Here is a 24,112-nt window from a genome sequence, read left to right as displayed (position 1 = left end):
CAAATATATTTTCCCGCAACACTGTACACCGCTGTATACCTATTCTGTTCTCCAGAGAACCCCGAATTATGATTTCAAAACAATGAATTAAATACCAACGTCCGCATTTACAGTTAATTCTCTTGCACTCCTCACAACGAATATGCAGGGCTGAATCACGACTAAAACAAAGGGGAGGAGCATAGAAACATGCCAACTAATGTAATGGTGGTTTATAGCTGTATATGTATTCAATCGGCCGATCGTCTATTCCTTTCATTAGTTGTCCGTGAATAAAGTCGTTGCTACATGAACCTTATTTATGATCGGGGAAATAATGTATGTAATAGAACTTTTATGTATTGCTTTGACAATAAAGCATGAAGCAGTGAAAAGCCAAGGTATGGATTTGAAGGTAACATTTTGGGATAATTAGATTGGTACGGCCCGCGAGCGATAAAAATTTATGAATCTGGTACGCGGCCAAGTTGAGTTTGACTCCCCTGATCTATACGATTCCTAAAAAATCGCGGAAAACTCCTTACCGGAAATGTATCCATTCCTTCATTACCGTGATATTGCGGTTAACCAATAGCAAACGCTTGTTCCTACCAGGGCTTTGGAGCCGGAACCCCGGAGCCGTGCATTTTCGCCGGAACTGGAGCCGGAGCCAGATCTGGAGCAATTCAACATTTACGGCTGCTAGAAAGCCCTGGTCCCTACCCCAATAGTCTTGCGAAGTGGCAATTGCACTACATACATGTATTACTGGTTGGGTTGTATCAAAGCAAAATTATATCAAGGTCTCCGATTCTAAACATCTCAACTATTACGTTCACAGCTGTTAGAAACTACCAAACAATATGTCAAATTTGAGATTGATCAACAGCTCATTAAAATATTGTAGTTAAGTGTGACTTCATAGCATCCGAATACAGCTTATTGTACAGTACATTGTGCGGTGCACATTGTACGCTTGGAGCATCTAGCTAGTACAGCCAAACATATCCGGCACGGTAGTTACAAATTGTATAGAAATTTGCTATTTGATGAATAACTCTGCACTCTATAAATCCGTTCGATGAGTTGATTTGTCATGTCCCAAAAAAGGTAATCCGGGACAAGCGAGAAAAAATAACACGAATTCGCATAAAACCAAGCCACCGGACTAGACGGGACGTACAACATGCAGGCGACTGTCCCATATTACAGGCGAAATGAGAAGTCGATTGCCTACTTTGCTTTATGTACAATAATAGATATAGAGATGTTAGTTATTCTGTGACAAAAATCCATTGGTCATTGTCACTATCGCTACGTATTAGTGATGAGTTTTGAACATCTTCATACTTAGAAATCCATAATTTCACTCTAAATGACATATTTAGTCCGAATCTCATCATGAATCCCGCCATTCTAGTCATTATTCTGCTGGGGGCGGTAATTAATTGCACAGATTCATCGCATAAGTCGCACGAAATCATATTCAACGAAGGAATTAGTCACAATGTTCTCTCTCGGTAAGATTTCTCGATCTTTCTCGACCTTGTATAGCCACATACTGCTTTCAATATGCAATGTTACACCAAGATACACGAGGGGACTCCCCGCGGATATAGCAATAAGCGGAATGCGCATGAAACGCCGACGGGAGTTACTTCGTCGCCTTCTGTTGGCGGCGATCCTTGAAAGAACGAAACAGAAAAGATCACTGCATCATGTTGACGTTACTGGAGATCGCCAGCGGATCGCGGGTATGCTTTATTTCGAATTCATCAAGTAAACGTATGAAAAAATGTATATAGCTTTGCTTCAAATACCTTCGGTTTGCCGAAAGCAGCTACTCGTGTTCCCTATAAGGAAACGTTTTATGTGACTGGGACGCTATAGATCAGTGGTTCTCAACTGGGGGTCCGTGAAGTATTTTCAGGGGGTCCGCGAAGCCTCTAAATTTGTAAAATGCTTGACAACCTAATTCCCATTTATTTTTTAATTTGGAAAAGCGTGAGCCAGTTTCGCTTCGTTAGTACTAAAACTTCAGAACTCAAATCATTCAAATGGTCGTCTGAGATAAAATATCCGACTGTACAAACCTATTTTAATTGTCAAATTGTCAATAGCCTGCTGATGCAAACATATTGCAGTTTAGAGATGTTTTGTTGGGGTTTGTGGAAAAATGAAATGTTGGAGATAACAAAATCAAACACTAAATAACTTCAATATGAGATGCGGTAGAAATGACTATAGGCTGGACGTGATATGCTCATTAAAAATTCGCACCAAAAGCTGGTGTCGGAAGCGTTGCGCGTTAATATTACATTCGCCACCAATGTATCTTTGTCGAAATGGATTTTCGACACTCGTTCATATCAAATCGAAGACGTAGGATTTTCAAGACAATAAATACAACATGGAAAATTACCATCGAAATAATAAAAGTCTACCCGATTTTTACATTTAGTGTGCTGAAATTTTCAAGAAAAGTCATTTTGTGGCTGTTTATCACTAGCCTGCAATTAATATTTGCACGAGACAGTTGACGGCTGCGCGATAATTGAGCTAATTTTGAACGAAAACTTGAGGGGGTCCGCAGGGGTCCGTGACTGGCGAAAAGGGGTCCGCGAAGACAAAAAGGTTGAGAACCACTTCTATAGATCTATAGATGATAATGACTTTGCAATTAACGCAAGGATCTTTTACTTTCCTGTTTGACTTCGATATACTGTAAATCTATATAGAAGGAGGAGTTTGGGAGATGTCTAATTCTGTAATTGAGGTCCGAAACAGAGGGCCGGGTCGGGTTTTTCAGGTTTGGGTTTGTTTGCATTTTGAGGTATTCTTGGTGTCTTTCGACTGCTATGGTCATTCACACCAGGGCAATTTTCTTCATTTTTATTCCGTAGTTGGCAACTTCTAGCGCGGCCAAATTCTGGTCTTGTTATAAGAGACCGTTTATACACGGATGAGATTGTGAGGAGGAGCCTAGATAAACCTGCAACACTTAGGTAGGAATTCTGGAGTCGGCCTCGGGTTTGGGTCTAATGTACTCGGTTAGTTTCCATCTAAGAAAAGTAGGTGGATTTTTTTGTCCCCCCGTTCTAACCTAAGAAAGATTGAAAGAATATGAGAATTACAGGAAATCGGTAGTGCTATATTATGAATCACCGGCGGAATATGATACGCGATGCAATGGTCGTTGGAATATGCTTTTGTACAGAAAATACTTTGAAGTCGGAAATAGGAGAAGGATCGCTTCACGAAGACCGTATCAAGCTCATCAGCAACAATGTGTCAAGCCGTTTCGTCGACCGATACGAGCCCTTTGCAGTTCGAAAAGCATCGCATAATCCACTGGATTGAGACGAAAATCAAAACACCTCGACCTTATGTACTCTCTATGTCCTCGCATTTCAATGATTGTTTTCTCCAAAATCGCATTGCGGACGATTCGCTGTGTTTTAGCTATCATATTCACCGACTTTTAGGGTCTTATCCGTCAACGTATTTAGAACTCAAACATATGAGCTGGACTGTAAGGTTCAAGTTACATTTCCAATGCACTCTGGTCCTTATAACTGCATGGCTGCTCCGGCATAAACGACCCGTCGAGTAAAAGGCAACACGAGATCCCCGTGATCTATCAAAATATTGTTGCTCCTGGGCCTAACAACACTAGCGGGCCCGGACTAAATTTTTTCCAATTCACGTTCATACTGTAAACTATAGATTTTATTATCGGTACATGCGGCTCTAACCCTGCATTCCTGTGTTTGGTTCATAATTTTAATTGTATCCAAGCAAACTGTTTTAGCTCATTCTACGCTCTTTACAATATTATATGTTGATAAATTTACGATTCATCTGATTGTATAATTCTCTGTTGGCCCATATTTAATATGATACGGTGATTGCAATCCTTCCAACTAGCATAACGCCACAAACTGTCTATTGTTTCTACCGAAAATTATTCCTCTTTTTATAAAAGGTTATGCGTTATGGACGGATGCTTTATATACCTTTTGACTTGGTGATGGACAGTTCGGGGATATAGATACAGGATTGCTCGAGTAGTCGCTGATATTTTTTTCAGCAACAGCTCTGCAATGTGTGCGTTTATTCTTGATAGATACCTTACTCAACACAAGTCCTGTAGGTTTTTCCAGAGCAGGGCTGGCAATCCTCTTTAGCGAAAGGGCCACATGAAATTTACTAATTATTGCGCGGGTCACTTTGATGTTGACGACCTCTTCTTAGTCGCCTGGTAGGAGCGAACCGGATTAGGTAACGGTGAAACGGCCTTTTCTTACTACGCATCAAATTTGATAACATTTATGTCATGAAAACTCAGCCTGCATCTACGTGCTATCCGCTCGAAGCACGAAAATGTTCATAGTTAATCAATGAATGAGCTCAATAACATTGTTAAATAGGTATATTGTGGGTCTCTCCTGTATACCGATGGGCCCAGTTTGCAAGGACAGGACTATGCGGCGTCTGGACACATCGATATCGAAGTTTTCGGCCAACATGCGTCTATCATTTTGTGTCAAGGTTTCGTCGCCGACGATGTTTCTACGAGCGCACAGTCGCACACGCGTATAGTCGCATATTGGATGACGCGTTCTCTCATAATTGAGAATATACAGCCTTGTTGAACTGAATTCTATAAATTCGGCGTATTTTTAATTTTTAATTTTCAGGAGGGGTACCAATATCCAATGCAAAAAATCGAGAGATTATGAAACAAGTTTAAGTTGAATAAATCGGCCGCAAAATATTTTATTTTATGGTAATATACGAAACTACAAAAAATATGGCTCGCGCCAATGCGTCGGAACTGATATTTTAGTCATCAATTCCCAGAATTGCGCGGTCAGGCTTATCAAATTTTTGGTTGGCCTTGCAATATCTCAATAACTTACCTGGGCAATTTATTTCGTGAACTAATTTCGGAAATTACCGCGCGGGCCACTAAAAACCTTGTCAATGACCACGGGTGGTCTAGCCCTGCTTTTGAGGCAACAGCATTGAGAGCATCATCTGAATCAAGAGATTAGATACAGAACACGATATAATTGGTAGGGACTATATAGTCAGTGATCATAATGTTCGCATATGTTGGCGGACTTTAGGACGGTATGACGGTATAAGGAGGAGTAGTGTCGAGTAAAATGGATGCTGCAAGGGTGAATTAATGTCAGGCAATTAAACCACATCGCGGATCTACCATTGTGAAACATGTGACACGCCTCTTTTCAATTATTTTCACTGTTGTATGCGGAAGTGCAGTCTACGCAGGTAATTATTACATGGCATGGCAATTATCATCATCAGTTAACCGTAACAGTTCTTTTATTGTACAGATGGTGCACGCGTTCTGTTCGCGTTCGTCAGGTGAACCTGTATATTTCCAAGGTTCCTGTTCGCAAACGAATTTCGTGAGGTTCTACCTACATTGAGAATATCTCTTGTGAAAAAGCAGAATTTTACATTCTTATTTGCATCTTTGATCGACATTCCTTATGAATTGTAACATCAGTCCTATCACTCTCTGTGACGATGACTGCATTATAGAAGAACATGAACACAAAACAAATATCACTCCAGTGTGGAAAATGTTATGAATAACATAGTGACACGACGTCACCGCTTAGTGCTTAATGGCGGAGCAGCGCGTAATGGCTTATCATATCATCATAGTGTCCTATATGGTGTCGACACAAGCAAATCGCACGGTCCAATGAAATTGTATCACGTCACAGTTTCCATTTGGCTACAGGCAATTTGACGGTGATTTTTGTCCGACTTGCCGAGCATCAAATTTGATAAAACGTGTATCAATCGAAAGCTGCCGCCGTACTGATTACGAAAATATAAATTTTATTCCGCTCGCGGCCCTGGAACCCCCACAATCAGCCTCTAATTTTTCATTGTTATGGAGATTGGCATTGGGACGCAACAATGCTGTCTAGCGAAACGAGACAGGTGCTCGAGAAAAAGGGAGCCAGACAGTATTGTTGCGTCTGTCGTTTCGCCAGACAGCATTGTTGCGTCCCAATGCCAATCTCCATAACAATGAAAAATTAGAGGCTGATTGTGGGGGTTCCAGGGCCGCGAGCGGAATAAAATTTATATTTTCGTAATCAGTACGGCGGCAGCTTTCGATTGATACACGTTTTATCAAATTTGATGCTCGGCAAGTCGGACAAAAATCACCGTCAAATTGCCTGTAGCCAAATGGAAACTGTGACGTGATACAATTTCATTGAACCGTGCGATTTGCTTGTGTCGACACCATATAGGACACTATGATATCATCATCATAACTTGCGCACCATTCGCATAAGATTTGATTTTAAGATAAAGGCTTCGTTGTAACTTCGTTGTTTGATAAATGATAATATACAAAGTTAAAGATACATATGTAAATAACACGCGAGGGAGCTCGTTGGCAAAAGTAATCGATGAAACGAAATCTGGCGAGATAAATCAGCAAAATATCTTATCTCAGACGTACCAGGCTATGCGAATTGAGGTTGAACGTTCTGGACCTTTCTCGAGGAACCGTTACGCTAATCTACAAGTCTCCGGGAAACACCAAATTTTCACTGAGTCACAAAAAAGAAATAGCTACCACATTACACATCTGCTTACACGTCTAATGAATTGCTATGAATTACTGGTTTACAAAATGAACTTTATATCCACAGAGTGTTAAGAACAAGCCATTAAAGTATTATTTTTTACACAAAACGAAATTAAATAAGATTTACTGCAAACCAATATGATTTCAATAGTAAGGCAACTATCTCTGGTAGGTATAGTTCACAAGGTTACACATTCAGTTTAACAGTTCATCCCACTAGTGAGTCAATTCCCAATAATGCAGAGCGGGCTGGCATCTCAGCGATATCAGGTACGCAACTGAATATGAAAAGATATGTGCGGCATTTTGCTGGCATAAATAAAATCGCCGATACACATGCGATGCAGAGCTTTCAAACCGCGTGACCGCGTGATGTAACAGTGTACTAAGTTTAAGGCTTTCATCCACGTATTTATTCGGTAATATATTTTCCAAATGCGATTTTGCAGCAGACCTATAGACAGCAATAAAGCCGTATGTGTCGTGTTACAGTCTCCAGTTTCAAGGCCAAAATCTCCTATGCTGTACCGAGACCGAATTTCCGAGGCTGCTATTCTTAGTTTTTCAGAATGATGTATTCGATTCAATATGACAGGCCCAATCTATGAGATAACAATTGCGTATCTGTCCGAACTCGTTGACCTTTCCAATTAAGCTTACGCTATCTCTCGAGTTATAGTCATTTCCAGGTCTAGTGCGAACATGAACCGTGTTGAATCTTTGTTCCGTACGCCGTTTACGCAGTTACCACATTTCAAGTCACAGCTCACCGCCGGACCGCTCGTGGCACATACGTTAAAATAACTGTTGCCGGCAAATTCATGTTACCGTACCATCTAGGGATGGTGTGAACCTCTGAAAGGTTCAGGTTCGTGTGAACGCGAACCTTTTTGAAAGGTTCTGTGTGAACCCGAACGCGAACCTCATGACGTCACGTGACGTCATATTGCAAATTCCTACAATATCTTTCAATGAAGTGATAGCCTATAATAATGTACACGATACCTAGCGACGACTCGGCCACATAATGTCACAATGCTGAAGTGTATATTGGCGTTTTAAACGTCGCTAAATGTATCAACTGAGGCAATCAAATGATATAATAATCCCATAAAATCAATATCTTCCGTCGCTTTGGCTACAATTTCGACGAGGACTTGCCAGGAAATATAAGCTTACGCCGTAACCGTCTAGGCCAGACCGGACCATGTATTCGGCGTCTGATTATTGCTACGTTGATATTGAGCAGAGTGCAAAACAGGTTTCTATAGTTGCTAGCGATATTATCCCACAAGTTATACAGCTGTAGCCAACACCTCAATCGCACGGATTTGGTTTTAATGATACAGTAAACCTGATAGATTTGTCACATCAGAAAACGATATTAATTTCATTGATTGGTTGAACAAGCATCATTCTCTGACTACATGTATAGTGATGTTGTGTGATTGCGGGTCAAGATCACAGCAGAGAGTCACTAAATATTCACAAACGGAAAGCTGGATATTTCGAGCAAACTTTTGTAACAAAGCAAGTAAAATTTTTGAGATTGTCAAGGTGCATGCTCGTTTTGTGTTGATTTTTTATGCTGCCAGCGCCATGCATAGAGTGGCCCGCAGTTGAAATGCAATAAATTCGAACCAAAGATGTCATAATTAAGTGAAATTTGTAATATAGGAATAAGGTTCACAGTGCAGAACCTACCAAGGTTCTGTTGTGAACGCGAACCTCTAAATTTCCGAGGTTCACACACAGAACGCGAACGTGAACCTCACGTTCACACCATCCCTAGTACCATCATTAAGTTACTTGTTTACGTTGGAAAACGCCATTGTGACGTCATGTCAATAAAAAGTCGCTTGCAGCCCTTGCCCCACCACCCGATATTGTCACGAGCCGCCACTGGTTTATACCAACAGAAGGAGTTCGTGTACCGTCAAATATAGTACATTGAGCTTAAATAAGCGGTCTGTTCCCCTCGATCATTCGAAATTTTATGTCGTTGTCGTCATATTTGATGATACAATGGTTTTTCCATAATTGCTGACGATTAACCCTGCGTGTGTCCACCGAAAATATTCGGGTTTATGTAAATATGAATTTCTTATCGAATTGTATATATTGTAATTCTGTACCTCCAAGAATCTCTACCTATAATGCTCTACGTTACTCTTTTCGTTTGTGTAAGGGATAATCCCGCCATTGGGTTTTTCCCCGGGCCTTTTTTATGAAGAGTATAACAAGTTACACAGAAGAGGACCATAGATAAATATGCGATATTTCAAGACGTGCAACTGGCGAGATCCGCAACAGCATGCCCTGCGTCGGTGACGTTGGGTCTAAGCATTGCGCCAACAACTCCGCCGTTGTAAGCAGCTGAGTAGGCAGTGCAAGCACACAAAATATTCCTGAGTAACACTCCGAAAAGAGGCGTAGAGGTGCCTAAACTATCGGAGGGAGGGGGGCAAATACTTAATAAACTCAAGGAAACTACTGAGTATTTGTTTTATGCAGGGCCATCACTATACGCTGTCAGCGCCCTCAGAACGATGGTATCTTGCACACACATATGGTATTTAACACAACTTCATTTTGGCTTGGAGCCCCTGGTTGGAAACCAATGTTCTCTAGGCCAAGTTGCGCGTCTGATTGAAAGACTACTCCAAGTTTTTTCGACTCCTTTCTTCTCATTTAACGATTCTAATCGCAATTTTGTACGTATGTAGGGTTGTATTTAAAACAAAAGGTGTTTTAAAACACTCTGCTTAGAACATGTTTTCAACAATGCCTAAAACAAATGCCTTTATTTTTTTTTCAAACGTTATCTAAATTTGCCGTAATTATGTAAATACGTCCGAAAAACGATGTGTAGTATGAGCCTACTGACGATTGGCACCCAAAATAGTCGACGTATACGATGCGAGTGGATGGAATCATCGAAATTGTCGTCGGTTCAAAAGTTTTTGCATGTAGATGTAGATATGGATCATTGGTACGGGATGGGTGTTCTGATGATGATGACCGTCGACCGTGCAAATGCCGCATAACGATGTAGTCCTGGATAAAGATATTTTTGATTTGCTTATGACAGTGATCGGAAGCCATTTTCGTCGAAGGAGCCATATTTAACCAACATTTTCAATTGTCAATGACGATCCACTGTGACGTTACAATTAAGTATTCGTGACGCCATGACTAAAGCAAAAACAATAAAAAACATGTTTGTTTGTTGTTTTAAGTGCAGCCCTAGTGATATCACATGGTATACCGTATACCTACTGCTCAGTGCTGCAGAGGAGCCGATTACTGTAATTCGTTTTTCTCGTTCTGTGAATTATGATCGTTCAAAGTTGCTTTTGCCTGTGCTTGGAAGAAGGTGTCATACTTTCACGGAGTTGATTGTAGCTAAATTTTAGTTCAAATACAAACCTAGGACAGAAATCATGAAGATCAAGAAGTCTATGCTTTCCTCGTCTCCCCGAAAGGTCGCTATACAAGCATGATATATGTGAGCGATTGCGATATCTTTTCAGTACTGATAACCTTTACGGAAGGTCACGAAATGGCAGCATGATTCAACAAAATAACTATAATGGACCTGGGCGAAGGTAGCTAACGAAACCCTTATTAATACTCTTATTCAGTGGGCATTATCATTCGGCATTTAGATGCATATGATTTGTAATTACGTGCATTAAATTTGCAAAGAAGCCACTTTCATCCAGTAGCTAAATTCATTCATTGACTTGAAAGAATTGTTGCAGAAAACGAACACAGATTGATTTTCATAACATTAATACTCGCGAATTTGGTGAGTATAGTACGTCGATATAAATATATAGATAAGTCTCGCGTCCACCGTTACCCATGTCGACTCGTTCGTGAATTGTGTAATATACACCGAAGTTAGTTCGCTATGCGGATAGGGTATGTGAGATTTCGCCAATCCTATACAGAAAGGCTAATGATCAAACAAACCGTAGAGAATATGTGGAATCTGGGAGGCGGGTCTTCGCCCCTCCGAAGATATGTTGATTTTCATTGGTGCCTTAGATCAGCGTTTTTGTGCGTGCGAGTGTGTGGTGGACATAGTGGTATTACGACCTTGGTGTGAAGTTCATGCGTCTTCAAAGCCGAGAGGCAAGAATGAGCCAAGGTACAAACCGGCAATGCAGATACGGAGTGAAAGAACACTCCGTAGAAGGAAATTTGTGCTGCCTTAGACACGTATTTCAATTATAGTATGTGTTGTCCGCCGTCGACATGAAAATACAATTTACGAATTGACTCCCCAATTTTTAAGAGATTTTGATTGACCTTGAAATTTTCTTCGCGCTGCGCGCTTTTCAATGCAACTTCATTTTTCGATTACAATGTAGTACACCACCCTTTGCTACCTGCGCACCGCAGTACAGATGTGAACAGCAGCGAAAAATTATGCGCCCCAGAAAATACCAACTTGGAATCGTGTCATCCTCACGAAAGAAATTTTTTTCTATGGTGAGTTTGGGTGATTTCGATATCCTTCCACCGACAATCCTGATGGGAGGTCAAAAAATAACAGCATGCAACAAAATGACTAATTACCATTGGTCCACCCGAAGAGACATCATCAATCATTTATAACTTGGCCTAAAGTTTGGAAAAGACACCCTTCATCAAATCTACTGCAGGAGAATCTGATCACATGAGTTGAAAAAGGATAAATGTTTGACAGTAATATGTGAAACTACCAATATTAATGACGAAGTTCAATCGTTAATTTTGAAAATTTTCGCGCTTCGCCCGAATAAACCGAAATCAAGAGTCCATTCATAACATGACCACTCGTTATTTTGGTGCGCGTGGTAAGCCATAAGGTTAGTGTGAAGCTCAGCGTCCAGTTTGTTCATTACGAACTATGCCTTAGAATGCGGCCGTAGGCTACATGACTAATCGAAATGCGGCCGTGAATAGCAAAAAGGTTGACCCACTGCTTTATATAGTCTAGCGAAAATCGCTTAGTTGCTTAATAGCTTGTTATGAATTGAACGGAATAGCTATCAATCGATTTATCACTGTGTGTCCTATTAAATCGCGCACAAAGATGTGGAATGCTGTGAATATCGAGATTAGACACGGATTCCCCAAATCTCCCAACGCAAGTTCGCTGATACTTCGCTGATACTTCGCGGTTCCTTCGCCATTCTTTCAGTTATACCCATAGCATTGCTCTTCACAGTTGAAAGATTCGTGATACATAGCTGCGCATGAGTTCATGTGTAAAATGTCCTTGGTTATATGCGATGAGATATTGCATGTTCCCCGCCTGTCCGACATGCAGCAATCATTATGTCACCGTACTTGTCACCGTTTTAACGTGATCAAAATTCGCGCTCTTGCTTTCGCGTCCTTGGCTGGTTCCAGATTCGAAGACGGTACTGTCCTTCTCCAAACACTTACGCTGACCTTTTCTAGAGTTATCGAATTCCACTTCTGCCGTAGATCGACACCCGTTCCTGCAAATATAAGATGAAGCAAAATTAACATAATTACGTTCATGATAGCATCACGTTGCAGATTTACCAAATAAAACGGAGGACCCGTTTCGACGAGTCCCTCATGCGCTCTGACGATACGTTGTAAACGATAGGATTTATGCACTCGGATGTGCGCAGTGCAAAGTAACACCCTATATGGACCCAGTAATCCAATCTGTGAAGACAACATTAGGTCATAGGAGTTTTGTCGGTCTAATTAGATGGTCGATGTAGTTTTAAGCCTAAAAATACGGAACATAGATAATAAACATATACGTCAATACAAAACGGACAAGCTGTTTCAGATAGTCAAAAACCAAACAAAGCTGCTATGAAGCAACTTTCCATACAAATGTTGAAACTCCATGCAGAGCGATGCTATAGAATTTTCAGAGCGAGATGGAAATGTAACCGAATGTCACGTCAGTCACGCAGTTTTACTGCTCAGTAACTTTAGTTTTTACGACAGGATGTTGAAATATCTTAAAGCAGCGAGTGCAATCTAACCAATCTGAGTCCTTTACCTGTTGGAGATGAATTTAGAACTAATCATTTATCAACATTTACGTCCGTGCAAACTATACTTTAAACAATGTTTTACCCCAAAATGTTTTTCTAACGAACAGACTTGAATGTATGATTACAAAATTATGGTAACTGGCCATCTTCGCTGGAGACATCTGTGTTATTATTGAAATACGTATTATGATATTTCTGACGTTTTCTATTAATAGTATCGAATCTCCGTCGTCACACATTGATAAGTAAGTCATCAGATGAGACCAGAGTCACGTTTGATAATTGCCCCCGTATAATCCAAACCCGCGAACTAACCGATTTGTTATAACAGAGCACGGTATTAACTTCAGCACTTTCGGATGTAACTGCGATTTCAGAAAAATTATACCCTTATGATACAGTTTGATTATATTTCGCTTGATTTTATAAATCCAGTCATAATGCAAGATGCTTATGGATAACATCGACGATAATTCGCCAACGTCAAGCGACTGCTATATAATGCGGCTCAGTCTCCCGTTATGGACGCATCTTACTGATTTTATCAGGTGAAAATATTTATTGAATGCATGCAGTATAACCGTCAAGCATTCTATGTCGCGCCCATGCATACAAATGAACTTATAATTGTAATATTTTATGGTGTTTTTCATATGTATGTGTTCATAACTAAAAGAACAAAACACAAAAATAAAAAACATGTTTGGAATATGGCCCGTGTTTCAATCATATATGTTTTGAGTGCACAGTCCTACCTGTAATCCACACCAATTGTACGAGTCGTCCACATCACATATACAAGGTTTGGTATGTAACCTAATAAGAATGACGCCGAAATCAGGGCCAATTGCGCGATCGCCCTCTTCTCTGAAAAGTGGGCGGCAGATGGCAGACGTGACGTATGCACCGGAAGATTTGTCCATTGTTTCCTATTACCTGTTTTCTGTCTGCATTGCGACTTGAAAGCTCTGTTTCCGATTAGTTCCTTGGTAATGAGAACCGACATTGTGAGCAAGACTGCCATCGGAAATAGCATGAAAGTACTGGACGAGAAAGTGTAGTAGATACTAAGCCGTCTCACTCTGTCAGAAATTCAAAGGGTATATATTGATTCATTCGTATTATGCATTACAAATTCGCGGGATAGTAAAGTGAAGGGCGTGAGCATATACCCAGCTAATGCTCAATGAGTTTTATGTTATGTATATGATTTACACTTTCCGTCAAAATCTTGTTGACGAATAGGCTATGTCGAATTCATTAGCATCACAGCGGATACAATACATTTTATCATGGAAAATTTAGAAAAGCTTGCTGGAGGTACAAAACTTGATACACAATTTGACAGAATATCCATATTGAATTAACCCGAATATTTTCAATATGAATTGATTATATTATTCAATTGGACGCTTTAGAGTTTATTAGGCCACTGCAGGGTCGGAAGATCGGAAATTTTAAAGAATTGACATTTCACGAATAGTTTCTAATGTAGGGTTACCATATTTTGGAATCCGGAAAGGAGGGCACATTTTAAAAATCAAAAAAGGTCATCATTCGGGCGATTTCTTTTACCTAAAAAAAGGAAAATGTTGACCTAAGAAATTATAATTTTGACTTTTTTTGACCTAAACAAACTGAATTTCGACCAAATTTCGACCTAGGTGTTTTCCCACATAACGTTAAAATTGTACCACCTATCTTCATTTCTGGTTGGAACTGGCTGTCCTAACGAAGTAGTTTGGCCTGAAAAACGTTTTTGGCTTAGAAACAGGCAACTCCTTACATGAAAAAACACATTATTTAACGAAATCTGGCCCTATGAAGAATTCCAGTGGTTACTATACGCATTATGGTGGAAATAATAAAATTTTTGTAGTACAACGAGAGATACTTTCCTACATTCTTGGGTAGAAAGTGCATGTCCTTACTAAGAAACTAGCCAAGGACGTTCAACAGCAGCAGTTTTTGGCTGACAACACTCGTGGTGTGCGTACACTGCTGGTGGCACACCGCGTTGCTTCATTCTGACAATGTTGTCTCTACATCAAAATTTTTCATCATGTGCTTCTCAATATAAGATTGATGCAATGCCCAAGAAGTCTTTCTTCAGTTAGGATATTGCGGTACGTTGACCATATAATATAATGTCTATCTATTTGTTTTATTTGACCGTTTATGATTCACAATGAGCAGATAATATCAAATGATACGTTCACCGACAGTGCAAAATCTACAATACAAACGAAATGCAGACGTCAAAAAAATTTTGACTCAATCAACAATTTTGACAAATTTTGACCTAACGCTACAATTTTGACAAAATTTTGACAAATTTTGACATGTCGAAAAAAACCGCCCTAGTCATCATTATGATTCGACTCCCGAATGCCCCGACTCGAACGTCCGCATTGCCTATTTCGCGACATTTATGCAGATTTTCAGTTGACCCTGTCCAGAAGCCTAGCTGTAAAAGCTGTAAAGCAGGACGAATTGCCAAAAGTGTGACATTTAGGATATTTTCAATTTCCTGAAAAAAGGTACAAATCCTCCTAAAGGAGGGCGTATGGTAACCATACTCGGATGTTTTTCGAACATTGCACTCGCGAACCAGATTTAGGCAGCAACGCACTTATAAAGCATATCACGACTCACCCTTCGTCTGTAGTAATGCCGGAGCACGATGGCCATCTCGCCTTGTCGCCACCGGTCGTACTTCTATCCTCAGCCTGGTAAAACGTGCAGAATACGATGCCTCCGAACGTAACAGTGACGGTCCACACCGACAATATCCAAATCTTCACTTGTCTAGAATGAGTAGTGGTGTACTGTATTGTACACATGAATGAAAAGGTACTCGTACTTCTTCGATAGCTTGGCGTGAGCATGGGGCCAGCGTAATCCAACGTATCTCCAAATTGCGAAGGAGGCAATATGCACTGCGGTGCAGTATGACGTAGATTCGTCGGCAAACCAAAACAACTTGCACAAGAAAACGCCCCAAAGCCAATTTTGGTATCCCCAGGTTCTGCAAAGTCACAACTTGGTAGTTCATGACGACAAGTCTGATTTAATATCAATATTCTCATAGTTACAGGGTCATGTACAATGTACAGTTGTACATGTGCGACCTCAAATTGAGTCACTCTATAAACCGATGTATCATATACGAGGTCTTGGTAGTCGCTAGTCAGTCACTCTTGAAGGAGCGTGAAATTACCAGAAGAAGAAATAGATTGCAGCGTGGTTGCCAAAACCTCTAGATTAGAACAATAAACAGATTTCATAACGGTCATCGACGGTTATTCTTGTAGTCATCATTTCTTTCCCAGCCACGCGAGGGTGAAGTATCCAGCGATTGTGCGATCGTGATCATACTCAAAATCCAGGATGTGGACACGCGACACTCCTTTGGAATAATCACAGCTATTGCTGTTGATGACTCATCCGATTAGGAACATATACGGAAGGCCGCAGACAGACATATGGTAATCGTGATTGGTAATCGGAATCGATTAAGACGATAACTCCTCAATCTACTTTTAGTAGGACTATGTCAGAAATTGAAGATTTCTAAACAATGAATAGTACGTTGTATCAAGTTATTGATATTAGACACGTAGGATATGTCAACTCCATTGCTGATTATTACATCACCAGTAGTAACTATATGCTCATTATTGCGTGACGAGTTGCCCAGTCCACACATAATCGTGATGACTTTCCCAGTCTCCCCATGTCTGATCACAGGTAGGTATAAATGCATAATACTATACCACGATTGCCGCATAGTGCTTTACGTAACATATCATGAATCAGCGATCTATAAAAATGACGGATCGTAACTAGGGTTGCATTTAAAAAAACGCCTTTTAAAAGTTGCGTCCTCTTAAGTTATATAATTATGCCTTAATTGTGTAAATACTTTCCAAAAAACATGTAGCATGAGCCTACGGATGATTTGCACCCGATATAGCCGACGTATACGATATGGAAAGGTTGGAACCCTCGAAATATAGTCAGCTCAACAGCTATAGTACGCAGATATATAGATCATTGGTACGAAATGAATGTTCTGATGATGATGTTCGCCGACCGTAAAAATGCTGCATGACGACGTAGTCCTGGTTAAGAATATTTTTGGTCCGTATATGACAGGGGCTGGAACAGAGTTGGATCAATTGTAATTTGTAATTGTAATTGAATGTAATTAATTACATTTTTCAATGTAATTGTAATGTAATTGTAATTGAAGCATTTTTATTTTGTGTAATTGTAATTGTAATTGTAATTTGACAAAAATTTTGCTCAATTACAATTTCAATTACATTAACTTGCTATTGAGACCTGACAAGCACAACATAAAACAATTGACTTATAATGCATTCTCTTTAAATGTCGACAAGGAATTTGGTGGATCCATTCGCGGAAGCCCTTGACTGCGCCCTTGCGGGCGAAGTTTTTTTTAATTTTTACCGCTATGCTGGCCTCGGCTGCCATTGTATACAATTTTTAGATTACCAACCAACGGATGGATTCGCAACACGTGACTCACGATTGAATACGCAGAGAAGCGAACTGCTGAGCCGGCTAAAAGCAGCAGAATTGATATTCCCATAGGTGGCGATCCAAGCGTCGAAATTTGATATGTATGGTCCTAATCGAAAGATAGTGTCGCACTGATTCCGCAATAAAAGTATATTTCCAGGCAATGGTACCATCCCAAAATAGTCGTGAAAGCCTGGGAATCGGCATTGTTCTGAACAATCGCTGGGCGTAATTGGTAATTGTTGTGGTCATGCTGCTGCAGCGCTCTTTTCAGAACAGTCGGCCTTAAACGGCTATTTTGGAGCAGTTACATTGCCCTGACGAGAATTTATTTTGTATTTTCGGAATTAGTACATCAATAGCTTACGATAAAGACCAGATGCATCAAATTTGGACGCATGGATCGCCAGCTCTAGGACTACAAAGTTTGCTGCTTTTAGCCGGCTCTGCAGTATGTTTGTCGGTGCATTCATCCGTGACTCACATCTTGCGCATCTATCAGTGGGTTGGCAATCTACAATACGATTTCAGATCACGATGCGGCATCGTTATTTCGTCTGGCTAACTAACCAGACCACTGGATATTATATAACGTCATATCTGACAAAGCACGGTTTTATTTTCACTCCTCGTCCTAATTCCTACGTCCCTCGATAAAAATAATATTATATCTTTAATTTTATACTATAGACGCAAATCCAACACGTGCATATATTATAATACTTTTTCAACGACATACTGCACCCTATCCTTAATCCTAACCCATAGGAAATTACGTAAATAACATTGTACATTTCCAATTACGTGAGCCATAATTACCGAGCATTCAAAACACGCTTATATTACGCCACAATGACATCTCACATAGCATACTATGTACGCACATAAACGCATTTATTACAACACAATCTAAACTAGACTTGAATTGTTGTTAAATACGACGCTACGGTTGTCAAGGAGCACGGTTGAATTTATGATTATTAAATTACATGTTCAACAGCAGCAATTGTAATTGTAATTGTAATGTAATTGAAGCATGCAAGGAGTAATTGTAATTGTAATTGTAATTTGATATTTTTAACATGGAGTAATTGTAATTGTAATGTAATTGAAACATTCATGAAAGTAATTGTAATTGTAATTGTAATTGAACTGAAATAATGTAATTGATCCAACTCTGGGCTGGAAGCATACTTCGTCAAAGGAGTTATATTTACCCTATATTTCCAATTGACAATATCAATCGACTTTGACGTCACAATTGAGTATTCGTGAAAAAAAAAACATGTTTTAAAGAACGGCCTTGTTCTAAACATGCTTGTTTTAAATAGATTTTTGTTTTAAATGCAACACTAATCGTAACAATGCTACATGAACAAGGAAAAAACTCCCATCAAGATCTCAATCCGAACGGGATCGCTAAAACATTAACGGCTTACCTCCGGTACAGCCATAGCGGAGATGCAATCATGCCCGAAATCAAATCAGAAAAGGCCAAGCTTAAGATGAAGAAATTGCTCTTCTTTTGCATCTCCTTGTACCTTGTTATCGCCAAGATGGTCAGTATATTCCCGAATGTGCTCCATATACCCAATATGGCTATGAGCACAGTCACGCCCACCTTGAAAGTGAACATAAATTACTAGATCACAATGACCATTGACCTCTAGTAGTATAGTAGATCATTATGTACCACTACTACGTACAGTCAACACCTATATTAGGCACGCATGTCTCGTGTTAATGACATAGCCAAATACGGTCGAACTATACTCTACCATATGATCAGGAAGGAATACAAGAAACGCATTGCTCTATCAAGTATACGCCAGGCCTGAAGTGTGGAACACCATCTCGGCGGCTATCCGACAGTCGTCGAGCATGTCCGCATTCAAGTCGAAATACAAGCAATTTTTTCTAATTGAATACTAATCATCCTTCAGGATTACCGGACCACGACCTAATATCGATCTCGCCTTCCGCCACATGCCACCTCATTTTGTCGCTTGCCTTTTATATTATCTGCTTTACTTTTCATTCAGTGATCAGTGCATGCCTCTTCCTCACTTCACCTATAGGCCAAGGTGTGTGTCTGATCCCAAAGACTACTCCAAGTCATTTCGATACCTTCCTATCTTTTCATTGTATCGCAGTTTTGCGGTGATTTGAAATGATGAAAATAATAATAAAACTGATTGATTGATATATATCTGGAGTTTAAATCCTATCTATGAAAGATTGTCATATCAAAAAGCTATGCATTTTCCGATACTTAACACTTTCGGTTCACGATGTTATTAGATCTATCGGTAGGATTTTACCTGGGCCTCGTAAGATGCTGGGTGAGGCTTAGTGTATTTTGCCAGCTCTGTAATTTCGTTCCTCACATCGAATGTGCTTGTAGCATTCATTCTACGCCGGTACCCTTATTGTTGCAGCGCGGTAGTATTTCGTTTTTTTTTCAGAGTGAACCAACGGAACAAAGCACGGCCATCTGTATGGAAAAAGTGCAACCAAATTTATCCTGAGCACATCACATATCGAAGACAACAAATGGCCGTTCGGCTAAGTCAGTGGTTCTTAACCCTGCCCCCAGCGCCCCCAGGACATATCCGTAATGAGTATTCAGAGCAACTTAACACCGAAAACTTCGTTATATATAGCCTTCAAAATACATATAGGTTTAATTGTCCATGGGCACCTAAATGACTGGCACCGAAAGTTCCCGTCTTGGCAGTCTGAACCCCAGAAGACGAATTCTATCTGGCAGGGAAAAATTATATGCCAGTGAAGAAATACCAATTTGAAATCGTGTGCGTCTTTTAGTTTAGTACGATTTGGCGACAGGGATATTCCTGTTGGGCGATATCCCTGTTGGGCGATTCTATATATTTTAATATAGCAGATAGGAGGTCATGAAATAACATCATGCAACCATGTCATACCAACGGGTTCGCCCGCCAGAATATGTTTAATTATTAGTTACGGGCCATACAGTTTCCAAGACACCTCACAATGTTCGCTTTGAGTTTTGATGAGTCTGCGCACACTCAAAAACTCACTGCGCTGACCCTTGGACAACAGTGCGTAACGACTAAAAAAGGTCATAACTTCGGATTTGTTGTGCGCAACGTAGATTTTCTGTGCGCAGAGACCTGTCAGCTCTGCGCACGTGCGCAGCTTAGAGGGAACATTGCACCTCACTCAGCTCTACTGGTAAATCTGGTAACGTGAGCAGAGAGGACAAGAAATTGATAGCAATATAAATGCAATCCCCGATCTTACTGACTGATTTTAGCATGAATTATATCGAAAGTTTTCGCGCTTCGCACTGGCTCGCTAAACAGTACAGCTGATTCCGTGCCAATAGCGAACAACGTGATGGGGGGCGGTCGATTTATCACCCCATGGGAGCCCAAGACCCAAGTTTTTTCGGGGGCCTGACGAAGTGCCGTTTCGTTCCTGCCAACGGGTATACGCCCGAAGATGTATGATTATTATTGAGGGGTCCTACCTTTTCAATCACACATCACTCAGCTTTACCGGTAAGTCTGTTTACGTGAGCAGAGAGAAGATAAAAATTGATATCAATATACATGCAATTCCCGATCATATTGACCAATTCAATCATTAATTAGTGAAATTTTTTGCGCTTCACGCGTCTAGGCGAGAATAGCTGCCTCAGTAAATGGACGCCCAATGTAGATGACTAGTATCAGCAAATAGCGGACAGTCGAATGGAGGTCTGGGGGCGAAGCCCTCCGGAAGTTTGGTTTATCACCCGATGAGGGGTCCAAGACCAACGTTTTTTGTTTGGGGGGGGGGTGGCGGACGAAGTGCTGTTACGGCCCTGGTAAGGAATTAATTGGGCACGCTCGAATATGTTTAATTATTAATTACGTGCCCTTTATTTTCTTATACAACAGCTCACTAATCGCTACTGGTAAATCTGATTACGTGGGCTGAGAGGATAAAAAGTTTATAGCGACTTATATATGTAAATACCACCTATCCATTCATGCATTATAGAAAATTTTGGTACCTAAGGCGACCAGGCCACACAAACTTTGCTGACGATCGAAATCACGCTATGGGGTTCTTGGGGGCGATTCCCTCAAAAGTTTGGTTTATCACGCTATGGGTGCGCAAGGCAATCGTTTTTACGGGGGTTGACGAAGTGCTGTTACGGCCCTCCCTCTTACTCATTGCCTTTATTACATTCCTTACAATATGAGGTTGGGTGGCGCTGGAGCACGATAATTTTTGAAAGGGGGCGCTGGAGGAAAAAAGGTTAAGAACCACTGGGCTAAGTTCTTCAACAGCAGTTTCAGGAAGCATGTAGCTCAAGGGTCGGTAACTCAAAACGGGCCGTGGGCCTCTTTTCAACCACGTTTTAAACTTTACGTCGCTACAACGCTATTTATAGCATGAGCGTTGGACATAGTTACAACAAAACAAGTAATATTTCAATAAAGAAATACAAATACAACAATAATTATAATGACCATCAATTTCACTTTTATTTCGAACTATGAGCTGCGTATGATATCTCACAACGCTTTTGAGCGACTATGGAATCGATATTAGGCCTAACGAGACACGTTACTCCACTATTTCTTCCTATAGCTGTGGGAAGCCTTAAGCCGTTTTCTAGGCGTCTCGGTCTTGGCGGTGTCCTGGACACTGCACGTCAAGGCAATAAGCCCAATGCACATTCATGTCATCTGATTCTCTCTCAAAGGAATGCTGTTTCCATCCCCGAAGCCGTTTCAACTAGTGAGGGATAGTTTTCTAGTGATGCTGGGCACAGATGAAAAACTAATTTCGAAACAACAACAACAACAACAACAACATAAACAACAACATTTTTTTGAAACTGAGATCAATTTCGTCATTGCGAAATGCTTTACTTAGTGTTCTTCCAAAATCTCAAATCAGATCGCGGGCCGCAAAATTTGATCTCGCGGGCCGCGTGTTGGCGACCCCTGATGTAGCCGATCCGCTAATCTAATTGCCGAGAAAGAACAAGAAAGATTTGAAATGGTTCCGTCATCTCCCATTCTCAGGTGGTAGAAACTGGAGCTCATAAGCTAACACACCAAAAACTAAGATGGTTTCACTTTGGATATTTGTTTCCATGGCCCCCTATAGTTTGATTCCATCTATCCATGTATTTTGTATATCCAACTTACATATCGTGTAGTGATGTTATTATTATGTGGAGTTGAGGGACATAAATCATAGGAACGCCCTATCATAAAATTAACGGAAGTAACGTGGCGCACAAACCTGATGAACCCGTTTACTAAAAAGACGTACACGCTATCACAATTTTCAGCAATAATAACCCTAATCTATCGATACCTTGCAGTACCTACTCATTTATCTCATACATACCACACGATAGAAACAACTAAACCCCCCATCTTGTTTAATTGATCGGCATTGCATTTTTATCTTACAGTCCCGGATCGGTAATTGCCAGGACATAAATTTGCCGCTCTGCTGACATCACTGGGTGCTTGTATAGCAAGCCTATTCGTTTCTAATTATTGTACAACCCCTCGCATAAGCATTCGCAACCGATATTGATAGTCTGCAGCCAATACAAATTTATAGGCGCTAATAGACCATAAAATGTCAAACAAAGAAAGCTTGAATTAATGACACGTCATTCCTGGCCTCATATATTGTTATTGATATGACTCGAGACAGGTTCCCACAATGACACAGGCTCACGACCACCCGACTGTTGTGATAGCGTTGTGTCAAATTTGCTGTCTTGAGACGTTATTCATGTGAAAGTAATAACTAAAATGAATCTCGAATTCTGCTGGATATGTTATGGATAATATAGTCCCAAAGATTTCCCCATTTACTGCTTTTCGGTCCGGATGCGGCGCGCCGCAGGCCGTATATATTAGGGTTACCATACGTCCTCTTTTAAGATTTGTCCTCTTTTTTGACTTTTTTGAAAGTGTCCTCGGAGGACGCCCTTTTGTCCTCTTTTTTGAGATTTTGTCCTCTTTTTTGTAAAATTTATAGGTCATATTTAGAGCAAAATGCGAGTGATATGCCGTAAATTAGCACAGCAGTGACGCTCAAACGGTATTTTGAGCTCTGAGCGAAAAGATGACCTTTTTTTAGTCAACCGATCACAAAGTGGGAAAAATTCACCGATTTTTGAGATTTCTTCTCCGGTTTTGCAAGTCTCAAATTTCTGAAAAAGTGTCCTCTTATTAGATTTCCAAAATATGGTAAGCCTAGTATATATATGTGTGTCCTTTTCAATATCCATCAAATTTATATCCAATCGTTTATCTGTGGCTAATGATGGCCGATATATTGTCTATAAAACTGGTGACAAACACACACGAAATCATGATAAATACGAAGGTAATGTGAATGGGGTGTGGTGATGGTGAAAGGGGTTTGTTTGTTTGTTTTGGGGTACTCATGGTGTTTGTCGACTACTATGGTCATTTACACCAGGCCGATAATCTTCTTATTTTCCGTAACTGCCGACTTATAGCACGGCCCACCTCTAGGCTTTTTGTAAGACACCGCTGACGCGGATGAGGTGGCGAGGAGGAGCCTAGGTAAACCTTCAACACTTAAGCATCGAAATTCGGAAGTCGACCTCGGTCGGACTCGAACCCGCACCCATTGGTGTTGCAGCCGCGGATTATACCACTGCGCTGTCTCGCCACAGGTGAAAGGGGTGTGTGATGATCAATGTGGAAATGTGTAACGCTTTAGTTAAGTTATACGTTGGAACATTTTATGATGGTATAAGCATGAGTAAAATATTCTTTATGGCTGACTAACGGTAAAATGTTTCGTTGATTCACTTTAGCAACGGCAAGAATCCACTCAAAGCGTGCGTGTTGAACTGAAAGGT

The 24,112-nt window shown here is 40.5% G+C and overlaps 2 protein-coding genes and 1 long non-coding RNA gene across 5 annotated transcripts; 2 read left to right on the top strand and 1 right to left on the bottom strand.

The window, feature by feature from the left end:
* The first annotated feature begins 962 nt into the window (after positions 1-962).
* On the top strand, positions 963-3,426 carry LOC145452159 (uncharacterized). Of its 2 annotated transcripts, none has more exons than XR_013919214.1 (3): positions 963-1,499; positions 1,570-1,733; positions 3,116-3,426. XR_013919214.1 is itself a non-coding variant. In XM_080330385.1 (3 exons), exons 1-3 carry the CDS (start codon positions 1,381-1,383, stop codon positions 3,337-3,339), a joined length of 426 nt encoding a protein of 141 aa, XP_080186511.1. In that variant the 5' UTR covers positions 977-1,380; the 3' UTR covers positions 3,340-3,426. The 2 variants fall into 2 exon arrangements, 1 of the variants encoding a protein (XP_080186511.1); XM_080330385.1 differs by having other exon boundaries at positions 977-1,499; positions 3,197-3,426.
* A 7,669-nt stretch (positions 3,427-11,095) lies between these two features.
* Positions 11,096-23,083, bottom strand: LOC145452157 (growth hormone secretagogue receptor type 1-like). Of its 2 annotated transcripts, XM_080330383.1 has the most exons (8): positions 19,533-23,080; positions 18,651-18,832; positions 15,527-15,691; positions 15,319-15,471; positions 13,600-13,745; positions 13,419-13,530; positions 12,191-12,319; positions 11,096-12,123 (listed from the first exon to the last, which is right to left on the bottom strand). In XM_080330383.1, exons 1-8 carry the CDS (start codon positions 19,620-19,622, stop codon positions 11,955-11,957), a joined length of 1,146 nt encoding a protein of 381 aa, XP_080186509.1. In that variant the 5' UTR covers positions 19,623-23,080; the 3' UTR covers positions 11,096-11,954. The 2 variants fall into 2 exon arrangements, with proteins under 2 accessions (XP_080186509.1, XP_080186510.1); XM_080330384.1 differs by lacking the exon at positions 12,191-12,319 and having other exon boundaries at positions 19,533-23,083.
* On the top strand, positions 16,824-17,863 carry LOC145452160 (uncharacterized). The gene is made up of 2 exons (XR_013919215.1): positions 16,824-17,121; positions 17,537-17,863. It is a non-coding gene; the product is annotated as an uncharacterized LOC145452160 (long non-coding RNA).
* Positions 23,084-24,112: the final 1,029 nt, after the last annotated feature.

The sequence above is a fragment of the Botryllus schlosseri genome, chromosome 12, assembly GCF_051294905.1.
Source record: "Botryllus schlosseri isolate E-star chromosome 12, Bs_hap1, whole genome shotgun sequence".
NCBI classification, from domain to species: domain Eukaryota; kingdom Metazoa; phylum Chordata; class Ascidiacea; order Stolidobranchia; family Styelidae; genus Botryllus; species Botryllus schlosseri.
Note: the sequence above shows the minus strand (reverse complement) of the source record. Positions and strands in the feature narration are given on the sequence as shown.